The sequence below is a fragment of the Giraffa tippelskirchi genome, chromosome 3, assembly GCF_054371585.1.
Source record: "Giraffa tippelskirchi isolate mGirTip1 chromosome 3, T2T-mGirTip1v1.2.pri, whole genome shotgun sequence".
Classification (NCBI taxonomy): domain Eukaryota; kingdom Metazoa; phylum Chordata; class Mammalia; order Artiodactyla; family Giraffidae; genus Giraffa; species Giraffa tippelskirchi.
In genome coordinates, this window is record NC_137277.1 from 116,741,562 (window position 1) to 116,757,285 (window position 15,724).

Here is a 15,724-nt window from a genome sequence, read left to right on the forward strand (position 1 = left end):
CCTTCAAATAACATGTCCTAAAAACAGGAAAATATGCTCACATTGTGAAATCCAGTTTTCAGATACACTGAGAGAAAAGTTTTTAGTTAGATCATTGTTCTACTTATTTGAGTATTCTGTCTAAATATTTGGTTATGTTTCTAAAGGTCAAGTATGATTTTTCACAATGTGTTTATATTTTACAGATTGTTTACAGTGGGAAAGAGTTGAACCATCCTTTTGGACTGTCGCATCATGGGAATTATGTGTTCTGGACTGATTATATGAATGGTTCCATTTTTCAACTAGATTTGATAACTAATGAGGTGACATTACTGAGGCGTGAAAGACCACCCCTGTTTGGGCTTCAGATTTATGATCCACGAAAGCAACAAGGTATTTAAAACCAGATAAAATTGCATCTGAGTTTTACATATAATAGTACTTCACAGAGGTTGCATAAAGATTTTATTTTGACAGTGTTGCTGAAATTTTATGATAAAAGGTGTCTAGTCACTCCAAAGTCAATCAAATCTTAGCCTTTGTTACCATAAAAATTTATTATTTATTGTTCAAAATATCCTGAGTGAGTAACTCTGGGAATTCTATTAGAGAGAAGTTCAAGGTATTTTCCAGATACTTCCTTTTTCATGTCATTTACACTGGAGAAGGCTGTTATTTAAAGTAAAAATCCTCAATGTTTTCAAAGAGTCAGTATTGTGAGAAGTGGAAAAACTTTCAGTGTGGAAGCAACATTATTTGAAAATGTTAAAATATATATATGTATAATAGTATTTTAAAACATATCTTAATATATTTATCTGATCAATTTCATCTATAGTTGAGGTATATTAAATTATTATAGATGTTATGAAAGTTAAATAATCTACTCTGATATTCGTGTCTTATTAAATCAGATAAGATTTTTATATTTTTTAATCTACATGAGTTATTAATATTTATTAGGCTATCCACAAACAGCATTACTCAGAATTTAGGTAACAAAGAGAGTAGCATTTAAATATATACATTACCATATATAAAATAATAGCTAGTGGAAGTTTGCTGTATGACTCAGGGTGTTGTCTTATTGAGAATATGTGTTCAGCCAAATTGATTGATTATTTTTCATTAACTTAGAAGAAATAATCAATACTTTGAGTTTTCTACCTAAAGCAGACAATATAATGTGGAAATGATGCCTGGTCAACATCTTTTTTGGTCAATAGACATTGAAATTAGATAATCTACTTTGAATCTAAATGTTTGCTACCTTTTACTACATTGATTTTTTTGGGCTCCAAAATCACTGCTGATGGTGATTGCAGCCATGAAATTAAAAGACGCTTACTCCTTGGAAGGAAGGTTATGACCAACCTAGATAGCATATTGAAAAGCAGAGACATTACTCTGCCAACAAAGGTCCGTCTAGTCAAGGCTATGGTTTTTCCAGTAGTCATGTGTGGATGTGAGAGTTGGACAGTGAAGAAAGCTGAGCGCCGAAGAATTGATGCTTTTGAACTGTGGTGTTGGAGAAGACTCTTGAGAGTCCCTTGGACTGCGAGAAGATCCAACCAGTCCATCCTAAAGGAGATCAGTCCTGAATGTTCATTGGAAGGACTGAAGTTGAAGCTGAAACTCCAATACTTTGGCCACCTCATGCGAAGAGTTGACTCATTGGAAAAGACCACAATGCTGGGAAGGATTGGGGGCAGGAGGAGAAGGGGACGACAGAGGATGAGATGGCTGGATGGCATCACCGACTCAATGGACATGGGTTTGGGTAGACTCCAGGAGTTGGTGATGGACAGGGAGGCCTCGCGTGCTGCTGTTCATGGGGTCGCAAAGAATCGGACACGACTGAGTGACTGAACTGAACTGAACTACGTTGATTAAAGTGGTCAGATTATGAAACAAAATGTTCTCTGGTGTTCAAATGCAAACATGTTATCATGTTACAATTTATCTCAGTGGTATTTTTCTTTGCATCTTTTGAATGTTAAATGTTAATAAATATTTAGAAACATAATAATCAGTGGCATATAAATTTTGATTAAATACTCTTGATAGACTTTTTGAAGATAAACTTGTAATTGAGTAGAAAACCAAGTCGTACATATCACTAATTCCTCATGGAAGGAAATAAGTTAATCTTATATAGCTTTGTACCTTGTTTCTCTACAGTATGTGACTGTATATACTATGAGGTATTTAAAGAGAGGGTTATAAAATTGTTCCATATATCTAATGTAAATGAAAAAGAAAGCTTATATTTCTAGTATAGAGAGAGTATATTTATATACAGTATTCATATATACACCTATGAGTATATGAATATAAATACAAAGATGATAGCTAATATCACACACAACCACAGGAGCACCATGAAAAATATTTAGGAATGCTACCAATGTCACATCTAAACTCTTAGACTTGGTGTTAGGAAATTTGTAATCAGGAAAATCTCTTATCAAATTACTTGGTAATATGCCAGTTAATTTCCGAATGATAGATATATAATCATACTAAACAGAAAGTTACATTTAGGAATAAATTTCTAAGTAATACTTAGGGGCTTATAGTCAAAAAGTTTTTATCATATCAAATTGTTTCTTTTCATTTAATTGGAAAGCTTTCTTTCCTTTTCATTTACATTAACTATCTAGAACAATTTTATAGCCGTCTCCTAAAATAATTCATAGAAAGTATAGCAATTACATAAAACTAACACTCTTTTAGCTTCTTATTCTCTAGTTTCAGAACTGTACTTATATTTCCTGCATGTTTAGAGAATGACATCATTAACTAAGGACAATATTCTTAAAAATGTTGATGAATAATTTCCCATATTAAATTAAAAGTAATAGATCAGCTCCTATGATAAATATATGAAATTTGTTGTTGTTCAGTTATTAAGTCACGTTTGATTCTTTCTAACACTTTATAGACTGTAGCCCGCCAGGCTCTTCTGTCCATGGAATTTTCCAGGCAAGAATACTGGAATGGGTTCCATTTCCTACTCCAGGGGATTTTCCCAATCCAGGGATTGAACCCGTGTCTCTTGCATCTTCTGCATTGACAGGCAGATTCTTTACCACCATGCTACCTGGGAAGCCCTACCATCTCCCAGTTTGCTCAAATTCATGGCCATTGAGTCAGTGATGCTACATAACCATCTCATCCTCTGCTGCTCCCTTCTCATGCCCTCAATCTTTCCCAGCATCAGAGTCTTTTTCAATGAGTCAGCTCTGCACATCAGGTGGCCAAAGTATTGGAGCTTCAGCAACAGTCCTTCCAAAGAATATTCAGGGTTGATTTCCTTTAGGATTGACTGATTTGACTTCTTTGCAGTCCAAGGGAAGCTCAAGAGTCTTCTCCAACACCAAAATTTGAAAGCATCCATTCTTCAGTGCTCAGTCTTCCTTATGGTCCAGCTCTCACATCCGTACATGACTACTGGAAAAACCATAGCTTTGACTGTCTTTACTCTCATGGCAGCAGTCACTGTCCACAATGATCTTGGAGCCCAAGAAACTAAAATCTGTCACTACTTCCACTTTTTCCCCATCTATTTGCCATGAGGTTCAGTTCAGTTCGGTTGCTCAGTTGTGTCCGACTCTGCAACCCCATGAACCGCAGCACACCGGGCCTCCCTGTGCGTCCATCACCAACTCCCAGAGTTTACCCAAAATCATGTCCATTGAGTCGGTGATGCCATCCAACCATCTCATCCTCTGTTGTCCCCTTCTCCTCCTGCCCTCAATCTTTCCCAGCATCAGGGTCTTTTCAAATGAGTCAGCTCTTTGCATCAGGCGGCCAAAGTATTGGAGTGTCAGCTTCAACATCAGTCCTTCCAATGAACACTCAGGACTGATCTTCTTTAGGATGGACTGATTGGATCTCCTTGCAGTCCAAGGGACTCCCAAGAGTCTTCTCCTGTTAACACCACAGTTCAAAAGCATCAATTCTTTGGTGCTCAGCTTTCTTTATAGTCCAACTCTCACATCCACACATGGCTCCCGGAAAAACCACAGCCTTGACTAGATGGACCTTTGTTGGTAAAGTAACGTCTCTGCTTTTGAATATGCTATCTAGGTTGGTCATAACCTTCCTTCCAAGGAGTAAGCATCTTTTAATTTCATGACTGCAGTCACAGATGGGACCAGATGCCATGATGTAGTTTTTTGAATGTTGAGTTTTAAGCCAGATTTTTTACTCTCCTCTTTCACCCTCATCAAGAAGCTCATTAGTTCCTCTTCACTTTCTGCCATTAGAAAGGTATCATTTGAGGTTGTCATGTCTGAGATTGTTGATATTTCTCCCAGAAATCTTGGTTCCAACACGTGCATTTTGCATGATGTACTACTCTGAATATCAGTTAAATAGCAGGTGACAGTATACAGCCTTGTCATACTCCTTTCCCAATTTTAAACCTGTCAATTATTCCATGTCTGGTTCTAACTGGTGCTTCTTGACTAAGAAGGTTCAAATTCTAAAGGCACTAAAAATAAGTCCTGAATGGATATTCCCCTCTCTCCACTTCTGAAAGCCTGCTGTCTCTAGTAGTTATCTGAGGAGTGGTCAACACTCTTCACCATGACAAGGCTGTGATCCATGATGGGGTTATGAAATTTACTAACTAATAATTAACTGTGATTATAACTACCAGTAAGTGGGCTAAATATTCTTATTTAAATCTCACAGAATACATTTAATATAGGTCCTATTAATTTATATTATACATATGAGAAATCCAAGAGTCAGGCAGATGTAGTCATTCTCCTCAGAAAACAAGGAGCCAGGGATACATTAGGGTTCAAATTCAAGTTTATCTGACCACAAGATAGTTTTATGTGATTCATTTATGTAGCCATTTTAATTTATGAAAATTATATAGCTACTATATTTTTAGGTAGGGGAAAGGAACATCTGTTTTTTTTTTTTAATCATTGTAATTTTATCATTATTAAATGTTTTATCCAATTATTATTTTTTTTAATATAAAGAGTCCCTGGACTACATGTTTATAGAATTGAGGATTCAACAATATTAGACTACAAAGCACTAGTATATCAGATACATCTTGAAAAATATATCTTTAATCTGCCTTAAAATGTAAATTATGTAGCAGAGATTTTGTATATTCTTACTCACATAGAAACAAGATACTTTATCTTGTTACAACAGACATATATATCCACATACTTGTACCTTGTTTCTACACACACAAATAACCGTTACTGCCATTCAACTTGCTAACTAGAAGTTTCATTCATTCACTTACACAGTCTGTGGCAGACACTGAAAGGGGAAGAAGAATCCCACTGCTCCTAGTTATCAGATTGAGGAAAAAAGGCAATGTTTTTGGTCCAGACAGACCTTACCTTTAACTTCACTTAAAAAACTATCTGTCATTTGTTTTCCTTGCATATTTCATTTTTTAAAAAGTACTTCCTAAATGACTTAATCTAGAATTTTAGTTGGTTGTTTTCAGTTATTTTTCTTACCCTTATTGATTTAATTTTATTTTGTCATATATAAACAAGTTAAAGAGCATAAATTTTAGATTAATATGAATTATTTCTATTTATTTAGAAAATATATGAAAAAAGAAATAATACAATTATTAGTATCATTACCTGGAAATAAATAATAATTTGTGCTTTAAATCCTTACTTTTATAATGATTATATATTTATTTTTCTAAATATTAGAGAAGTCATTTAATTCTTTAGATCTTCAGTAGTTTCACCCACAATGAGATGAAACCTATCTTTATAATTTTATTATAAACTTAAATTAAAATGAAAGTGTATGTAAGGTAACTAACCCTGGGATTGATGAATTATGGATATTCAAAATGAAAGCTATCAATATGTTAACACTTTTATTGATATTTATGTATAAAGATTTTACTGCTGTTTGTAGTCAGTCATGTTTTCAAGAAAATATTTTTATATGACTACTTTTGCAAGGTATTAACATTTCAGTAAAGACTATTATATAAATCCTATCTAGAATATGTTTAAGTGACAAATTCAAAAAAACCTCTGGAAAGGGAACACATATACACCCATGGCGGATTCATGTCAATGTATGGCAAAACTAACACAATATTGTACAGTAAAAAAATAAATTAAAAAAAGTTGGGATATGACTAAAATAAAACATTCTAAGCAGTTCGAATGAGATATGGAATTATTCAAATTAATTTAGATTTTGAATTTCTATTGTGAAAGTACAAATACCAATTTCTCTCTTTTGTATACTGTACTCACAGAAAAGGAATATACTTTAAATCTTAAATATAGTAATTTATTTCTAAATACTTAAATTTTATAGTCAATGGCAATATTAAGTATGAATCATGCTGTTGAATTAAAGAGTATGACTTTCAGCATATATTTTTGGTAGGAAAATATAGCCTAATATTGTTTTTAGTACTTTCTTCTTTTCTTACTGCTTTAAATTATTCATATACTTCTCAAAATATTTTGAGTTAATTTTCATTTTCCAGATTCTATATGTTACTAAAATATTCACTATGTAGTTTAATCCTGTACAAAATGCGCATAATGTAGACAGAACACCTAAGCATCCTATGAGTATTATATGTTTATTCCATTGTCTTGGGATAAATATGACTAAATCTGGAAGTTGCTTAAAAATGTTCTTTATTCCCTGTTGAAAAAACCTGAACTGAACTTAACTTCCTTAGCTTTTAAAAATATATATAAATGTGTATATATATTTAATTTTTATAAACATTGAAAATTGAATTTACTTCTCAGAATAATGAGAAAAAAATAATTATACACTTTAGATTTTTTTTCTGATCTGAGGACACAATGATCATCTATGGGAGGGAGTTAAATATTTATTGCATATAGCAATATTTCAAATTTTTTAGCTCATTTATTAATACTCTTCATAGCACATCTAACCTCTGAAGCCCAAAGTATAATGGCCTAGTCTGTCACTTTTGTCATATTTTTGGCACTTGAACTTTAACTGCCAATACAGTTTTAATCATCATATTACTGACTATGTCTCCCAGTAATTAAAACTCTTAATTTTGAATGTTTGAGTAAAATATTCTGATGTAATTGAAATGTTATTTATTGATACCTTGGAAAATGCAAGATATATACATAGTATAAAATGATCCTGGCATTTACACTGCCAGTTGGGCTGCTGGTCTACACATATGCATCTCAGAAAAGAGACTTTCTTCCTCATCTTTCCAACTTGTAGGAGTGAATAGCGTCAAATGATGACAACCTAAATTTTACTTACTTTGACATACACCTTTATAGAACAAATCCAGCCTCTTCAAAAATGTATCTATGTTTTATCTGAGTCTCCAAGGGTGTCTTACATATGTTCATGAATAATACCATTATGAATTTCCCTTCGAGCCTGCTTTATTGATAGCAACCGGATGTCTCTTCAGTGCCTCGGCTGTTTCCTCCCCTGGGACAACACTTTACCCTTGTGTATTGTACATTCTCCTGATGCCAGTGAGGCTGCTCATTTTTAAGCCTTCACAGAGAGCCTGCATTCCTTGTATTCCTCAATGCACTGACATGCCAGTGTACTCCTTGCAAAAGAGGAAGGAAAATCCCTCCCATCTCCCCAGTATTTGTTTGCTTTCTGTTTGGTGTTAGTCACTCAGTTGTGTCCGACTCTTTTCGACCTCATGGACTGTTGCCTGCCAGTCTTCCCTCTCCATGGGATTTCCCAGGCAAGAATACTGGAGTGGATTGCCATTCCCTTCTCCAGGGGGTCTTCCCAACCCGAGGACTGAACCCGGGTCTCCTTCTTTGCAGGCGATTCTTTACCATCTGAGCCCCCAGGGAAACCCTTTCTGTTTATTTGGGATTCAAAGGCACATCCATAATGCCTGTTTGTAGTCTACTTTCTGAAGAACTCAAACTTCCATATACCAGGCCTCTTCTAGGAATCTATCCTGGACAGACATCATTTAGTCCACTCTGTCTTTTTCTCTTCTGTTGCTTATCTGCACACAGACCCCTATATCTTCCAAGCAACATGTAAATTCCTTTTATGCACCAGTGCATCATATATTTTCAAGCCTTTTTGGATTTAATTTATGATTCAGCAGGAATCCTGATTACATGAATGTGTCCATGGTATATATGTGTGTACACTTGTATGCCTACAAAACATCTCCTAGAAAGAACATGAACCCCAACTGGCTAACTTTGTATGGAATCAAGTGTTCTCTGACATAGTTTCTTCATTCCTCTTGCAGGTCACAATATGTGCCGAGTCAATAATGGAGGCTGTAGCACACTGTGCTTGGCCATCCCAGGAGGCCGAGTATGTGCCTGTGCTGATAATCAACTTTTAGATGAAAATGGGACCAATTGCATATGTAAGTGTCTTTTCATGTTACACTCATGGTTTATTTGTGTCTTTTTGATGAACAATAGCAGATGAAACCAAAGGAATTAAAATCTAACTTGGAAAGAGAAATTCAGATAATAACTTAGGTATAATTCTTTTTAGACTATAAATAATTAAAGGAATTGATACCTAATATAGCACTGCAGTGTCTCCTTTTTATGGTCGCCACAGACCTTACCGTCAGTACTGGAGGAGCAAAGGGCAAAGGGCATGTCATTCTGCCTAAAGATAGATGAGCTTATTCAATTCAAGTGGAATAACTTAGAGAGGCTTCTCATTGAATATTAAATCCCGTCTTCTTGGTCTTGCAAAACGTCAAAATTCAGTAAAGATAGTGTCAATAAAATGATCAACAGGCTGGTTTCTCAGTAATCTTAAGAGTTTTTATTTTTCATCTTTGTTTTCATTGTGGGTAATTGGAAGGGAAGTGTATGCATCAGGTACTAATAACTAGATGGCTTTTTAAGCTTTAAATTTTCTAATTAGCTCTTTAATTTTAATTGTGTAAATTATAATAATATGTATTATTTTCCTCCCTATTTCCTTTATTCTTATGCCCTATTAAAAATTATAGATTCCTTATGTGTTGGCATATCTATACCTATATTGATATTGATATATAAAAGATTTATCACTAGGTTATCTCTGTGTAAATAAAAACTAGGTGACTTTTTGCTTGTAAGAAAATACTATGCACAATGTTGGTCATTTAGCTGATGTTAAGAGATTTGATATGATAGTTCGTATGTGACTATAATCTGGTGAAAGTTAAAGGAGATTTCTGTGAGACTATTGGTGTATTTTAATATTTATAATTCATAGATGAGGTAACCCCAATTCAATTAAAGGGGATAGAAATAGTATTTTTATCTATAGATGTTACACTAAACAACGTTAAATCATAAAAGCAGGTGAGTATTTATTTGAGAATTTGTTATTGCATTGGAAGTTTAAAATTTTACTAGATTTTTCATATGGCATGAAACTTATCTAGATTCTTTTCTAATGTAATGGGGAAAATTAAGAGAAATAGTAACTAATTTATTGCAGAAAACTTAAAATGTATTTATATAAATTATTCCAGTTTCTATTCATTTAATAGCAAATTTTTTATAAAGATATTTTAGCCTTAGTTTGCAGATGAGGAAATTAAAATCCAAAAAGGATACAAATACCTGGAGTTCATGGTTGCAGACCATAAGGCAAAACAAGTACCAGTGTGTCACTAACCTCTCTTTAATGCTCATTCCTCTGGGCTTCTGACTTAGTTCAGGCCAGATTACAGACTTGTGAACTGATTTCAACTGAAATAACCTTTTAACCGGCTTTAAATATAAATCTGTAGCCAGACAAAAAATACATGTTGCAGTCATTGAGATATGATCTTCCTGGTTTTAGTCATCCTCACTGAACTGGCATCAAATGAAGAAAAACCCATTGGCAGATGGTCAGGCCAGAATTAGACACCAATGGTTGTTTCTCAATGAACTTGTGCCAGAAAGCAATGCCAGAGGAGGCATTCACTCAACAGAAAAATATTGGTATGCTACATGATTGATTAAAGATGCATTCTAATGCCATGCCTGGAAGGAATTAAGAATGAGAATAGGCTGGGCTCTTCATTCTTGTGAACCTCCTGTGTCATGGTCAAATCTTCTCACAATTAGAAGTGAGGCCTGCTGTAGTGTGGTAACTGGGAACTTACTGCCCTGTAGAAGCATATGTAAAACCAGTTGATCACTGATCAAGTGAGTTTATTTATTTTAAATTTATCTTGATGACTTTGTAGGGAAAATCACAACATAGAAAATTAATAAATGAGAACATGAGTAATACCAAGAAAGTAAGATAAGCTCCTAAAAAAATGATAGTCACAATATTTTTTTTCAAATTAGCAAAATAATTTTGTCTAGAGTATTGAGACAGTAGCACAATAATTATTTAAATGCCTCTTTTGTGGCCTGGAAAAAAAGAAAAAGAACAGAACTTTCCAATATGCCTTACTCAACTTAAACATTGACCAAAATATTGGTCATCCAAGGGTAGCATTGCACAATTATATGTCAGTGGTACTCTGTGACCTTCTTCACCTTCTGGAACACCAGATATATTCCTCTGTCAAAAACAGTGCTCTGCTACGGCTCAGCCATTTATCTGTTCATCTGTGACAAGCCTTATGTTCTAGGATATATGCAATCTAATGTGTAGTAAAAAGTTTAAGGCAGTAAAAAGTTTAGAAGCCTCATCCAGATGAATATTTATGGCCTCCTGTGCATAGGAACTCACAGAAGATTATGTACCACTTAGGTTGGCTGCTCAGAAGACCACTCTATCTAATGAAAGGTCATCCTGCTATGATCTAAAGGAGAAAATTCAAAAAGCATAGCAGCATTTTTTCACACTGCCTTCCAATATGGGCAGGCTTACACAGAGTCATTCAGCAAACTACAACTTCAAGTTTTCTTTTAGGTTTTTCTCTTCCCCTATTCAAATCAAGAAATAGTTAGAAATGGTGCACTCCCAAAATGTCAAAAAAAAAAAAAAAATCTGTTAAGCAAAAAAACATATCCTAATGTGAAGTATACAGGAACAATTGGGAAATTGTATTATATTTTTATCTTAGACTAATGGTTTTATTACTAAGTAATCATAAGTTTGGTATAGTCAACAGCAAAACATCAATTGAGAGAGGAGATGAGAGCTAGCTTAGAATAGATTACCACGATGGGGTTGACGAGAAGAAAAGCAAAATTAGAAACATAGAAACTTGTTCTTGGGCACCAAAGCTTATTAAACCAAGGTCAGGAACATATGTATTAAATTCAAACACTGAACTGAAATCCAAATATATGATTCAAAACTAAAATAATAAAAAGATTATTAGTAAGCTTTCTTCATTTACTTCTTTATAATCTGGATATTAACACTATCAATCATTCTACTGGTTTTTACCAAAGAAAAGAGTTAATTCTGGAGTGCGTATTTCCCTTGCAATTTATTGATGGGTCATGCAGAGAACTTCTAATTCCACTGCTCTAACAACAGGTATCATAGGATCTGTGAAAAATGGCAGTTCCTTGCCAGGCATGCCATGATTCATGTCATTTTATTTTCAAGCCTAAATTAAAGGATTGTTTATTACTTTGTCAGTTTTCTTACTAGTGAGATAATGTTATAATATTTTTACTAGAAGTCACCCTGACAGTAGAATTACAGGTTTTGAACCAGTTTTCAAATTCACAGTGCAAAGTACAACTCGGAAGCTAAGATTATAAGTATAGTGTCTGTTAATATGCTGAAAGCAATTCATGGTTGTGCCTAAATACCCAGGTGCAACATGGGTTCCACTACATTAAGCCTTGGAACAAAGTGACATGGATGGTGGAGCTTTTCCTGTATGTTTTTGGTTATGGGGAGAACTTTATCACTCTTTCTTTCTAGTTACATATCTTTTTTTTTTTCTTTCTTTAAACTAACTCTGTTCATGTTCTTGGGTGATAGAACATTAACTGTTGAGCCAGTTGAAGTAGTAGCGTATTTATTGAAGTATTAAAGTATTTATTCAATCTCCAGAGATAGAATATTTCACTGCAATAATAGCTGTAATATAGAATTATCAGCCTCTGTTAATTCCAGGAAGTCAGGCAACAAGTATATTTGAACATTTCTTCTGTACCTGGTTCTATTCTAGGCATTTTTTGTTCTGTAATATGTGACATTGTCCTTCATATAGTCAAAAATCTTGTGAAAACACAAGATATTTGAAAATTACTTATGAAATAAGGCCTTCGTAGAAGTTTGTGCAAGGTGTACAGAACAATGATCTTATTTTTTATGGAAGCTATCCACTCTCTTAATTGATGCTAGATGTACTTGCTTCATTATCTTGTTGATTCTTGCAAGATTTGGTAGATTAGCCATCAGCTTGGGTTATTTGTTAGGTAATGTTGCTACCCAGTTCCACAGGTAGGTGAATGCTAAGAAAAAGACCACATTTTGGGATGTCTAAACTGCCATCTTATCCATATTATCACCTATCACATTAAATTTTAATGTGATAATGGGCATTGTGGGCTCAAAAATGACCTGTGTTTTATCATTATGTCCTGAACAAACCTAGTCAGTACTGATAACATGATTTCTTGTGATATAACTACTGATTACATCTGAAAGACTTGGGTTACGGCTGGATACATTAATGATGCCAAATGCCCTGGGGGATATCAGAAATTAGAACTCAATATTTTTAAAAAAATCTTTATGATTATGAAGAGTCTGAAAGTTTACCCATGTTGCCAACTAACATGTTAACCCACCAGCGTTTCGTAGATTTAGACAGAAGACATGCAATTCCTGGATCAGGCACAAGGATTTTATTAATCAAAGCAGTTCACTAAGTTGCACATTCACTTTGGTTCTCCTTGCTCCTTCTCACCTCCACGTCATATGAAGACTAGGTGCAGAGAGGCCAGGTAGAGGTGGCACACAGAGTGTGTTTGTACCACAGATGAACAACTCTTGAGCTTAAAAGTCAGCTAGAAAATCTACCCAACTTTTGCTTTGAAGGGGGATATTATCTTTTATTATCCTGGTTAAGGAGCAAACTTGTTCTCTGTTCTAAAAGGAAGCACTATTTGTATCTTCCAAGGCTGTTAGCTATTTAAACATCCTTGAAAAAATAGTCCAGAATAAAAGCTGACATAAGACATGTAGAAGTACCAAGCAGAAATGCCTTTCCAACAAATTACAGGGCTTAGAAGAATTGTAGACAAACTTTTAAATGTCAAAAATATTCGTATATGTTTAATATGTGTCATTATACATATAAGTGATGCCTAACTGCTGTTACAAGTGATTACTACTATGTATTAATGATGTTGATATAAATCATTATCAGAAGCAGTAAATATGAAAGTTAAATTATCTCAGGAGGGAAGCTGTACTATTTTTCAAGCAATTATCCTTAACCTATTATGAAAAATGAAAATGTCAACTTTGTAATCTGTTTTTGAAAAGTGCCAACTATATATGAGCAAACATCATTTAAAAATAACTGGCTACCCACATATATGTGAAACTGTATTTAAAACAAGTTTAGAAATTATTCCTGTTTTCATTCATTCCATAATGATCTAATTATCAGTTGAAAAGCATTTGAACCTTAAGTAGACTTAAAGATCTTGTCTCTAAACTGATTATGTTAAAGAGTATTTAATTTGGAAATATCAATTTTCTAGGGTAGTTTGTCTTTCCCTAGACAAACTAAACTTCTTTAATATAGACATAATTTTTCAAAAGCAAGTATGATTTCACTCTTGTCTATGGATATTTTTGATCATTCCTTAAAACTGTGAATGAAGTTATTTGATCAAATGATCATGTAAAAACGTATTTTAAATTAGGGAGATTTTTTCAGTTGAAATCAATCATTTCTTGTTTTCTGCAATCTTCAAGCTGTGAGACAACAGAATTGACTATTTCTTTTGACATGATTTAAGAAAATCTTAAACCTGAACTTAAGTAGGGAAGAAAACTGATTACATTTCCAATCAGGTTTCTTGTCTCATAGGGGAAAAAAAAATTAATTCTGAGAGATTATTAACTATTAGGCTTAAAATTATAAAGTAGAAATTAATCAAGCTACTAGTTCCAGTTCTAAGTTGGGCTTATGTAGAGTCAAAAGAAGGAGCTATATCAGCCTCAAAGAACTTAAGATCTAACCGAGCAGACAATGTTCAAAATAAGGGGAATTAGCATGTTGTCAGCGATCAGTTCTAGAGATTCTGAGAGAAAAGCTAGATCCTAGAGATGGTCAGACACATCCCACATTATACCTCCATTTTGTCATGATTCCCATCCTCATTCCTAGTTGCTACTAAAAAAGTTACCCTGGGATTGAATAGGAGACCCAATGACTTCCCATTTTTGTTTTTATTTATTGTCATTTCCTTGAGATTTGTTCTCTTTTTCTCTTGCTCTCTTTATATATACATATATGTGTGTGTGTGTGTGTGTATGTGATCATGCCTGGTGGCTCAGTGGTAAAGAATGCTCCTGCCAATGCAAGAGATGCAGGTATAATCCTTGGTTGGAAAGATTACCCCAGAGAAGGAAATGACAACCCACTGCAGTATTCTTTCCTGGAAAATCCCATGAACAGAGGGGCCTGGTGAGACACAGTCCATGGGGTTGCAAAAGAGTTGGACACACACAAAACAACTACACACACACACACACACACTCACATAATATACACACATGCGTGTATATGCATGCATATATATATATATATATATATACATTTATATGAATATGTACCTATCAGTTCAGTTCAGTTGCTCAGTCATGTCCGACTCTTTGCAACCCCATCAACTGCAGCACGCCAGGCCTCCTTGTCCATCACCAACTCCCCGAGTCCACCCAAACCCATGTCCATCGAGTCGATGATGTCATCCAGCCATCTCATCCTCTGTCATCCTCTTCCTCTCCTGCTCTCAATCTTTCCCAGCATCAGGGTCTTTTCCGATAAGTCAGGTCTTCGCATAAGTGGCGAAACTATTGGAGTTTCAGCTTCAACATCAGTCCTTTCAATGAACACCCAGGACTGATCTCCTTTAGGATGGACTGGTTGGATCTCCTTGCAGTCCAAGGGACTCTCAAAAGTCTTCTCCAACACCACAGTTCAAAAGCATCAATTCTTCGGTGCTCAGCTTTATACTCCAAGTCTCACATCCATACATGACCACTGGAAAAACCATAGCCTTGACTAGACGGACCTTTGTTGGCAAGGTGATGTCTCTGCTTTTTGATATGTTATCTAGGTTGGTCATAACTTTCCTTCCAAGGAATAAGCGTCTTTTAATTTCATGGCTGCAGTCACCATCTGCAGTGATTTTGGAGCCCAGAAAAATAAAGTCAGCCACTGTTTCCACTGTTTCCCCATCTATATGCAATGAAGTGATGGGACCGGATGCCATGATCTTAGTTTTCTGAATGTTGAGTTTTAAGCCAACTTTTTCACTCTCCACTTTCACTTTCATCAAGAGGCTCTTTAGTTCTTCTTCAGTTTCTGCCATAAGGGTGGTGTCCTCTGCATATCTGAAGTTATTGATATTTCTCCCAGCAATCTTGATTCCAGCTTGTGTTTCTTCCAGCCCAGCGTTTCTCATGATGTCCTCTGCATATAAGTTAAATAAGCAGAGTGACAATATACAGCCTTGACATACTCCTTTTCCTTTTTGGAACCAGTCTGTTTTTTCATGTCCAGTTCTAACTGTTGCTTCCTGACCTGCATACAGGTTTCTCAAGAGGCAAG

At 34.7% G+C, this 15,724-nt stretch overlaps 1 protein-coding gene across 1 annotated transcript in view; it reads left to right on the top strand.

The window, feature by feature from the left end:
• LRP1B (LDL receptor related protein 1B) overlaps nt 1-15,724 on the top strand; it is a 2,070,111-nt gene that overhangs the window by 1,220,510 nt on the left and 833,877 nt on the right. The window contains exons 14-15 of the mRNA XM_081584839.1: nt 186-375; nt 8,255-8,377. Coding sequence (XP_081440965.1) covers nt 186-375; nt 8,255-8,377 — 313 coding nt within the window. The remainder of the gene's footprint in view (nt 1-185; nt 376-8,254; nt 8,378-15,724) is intronic.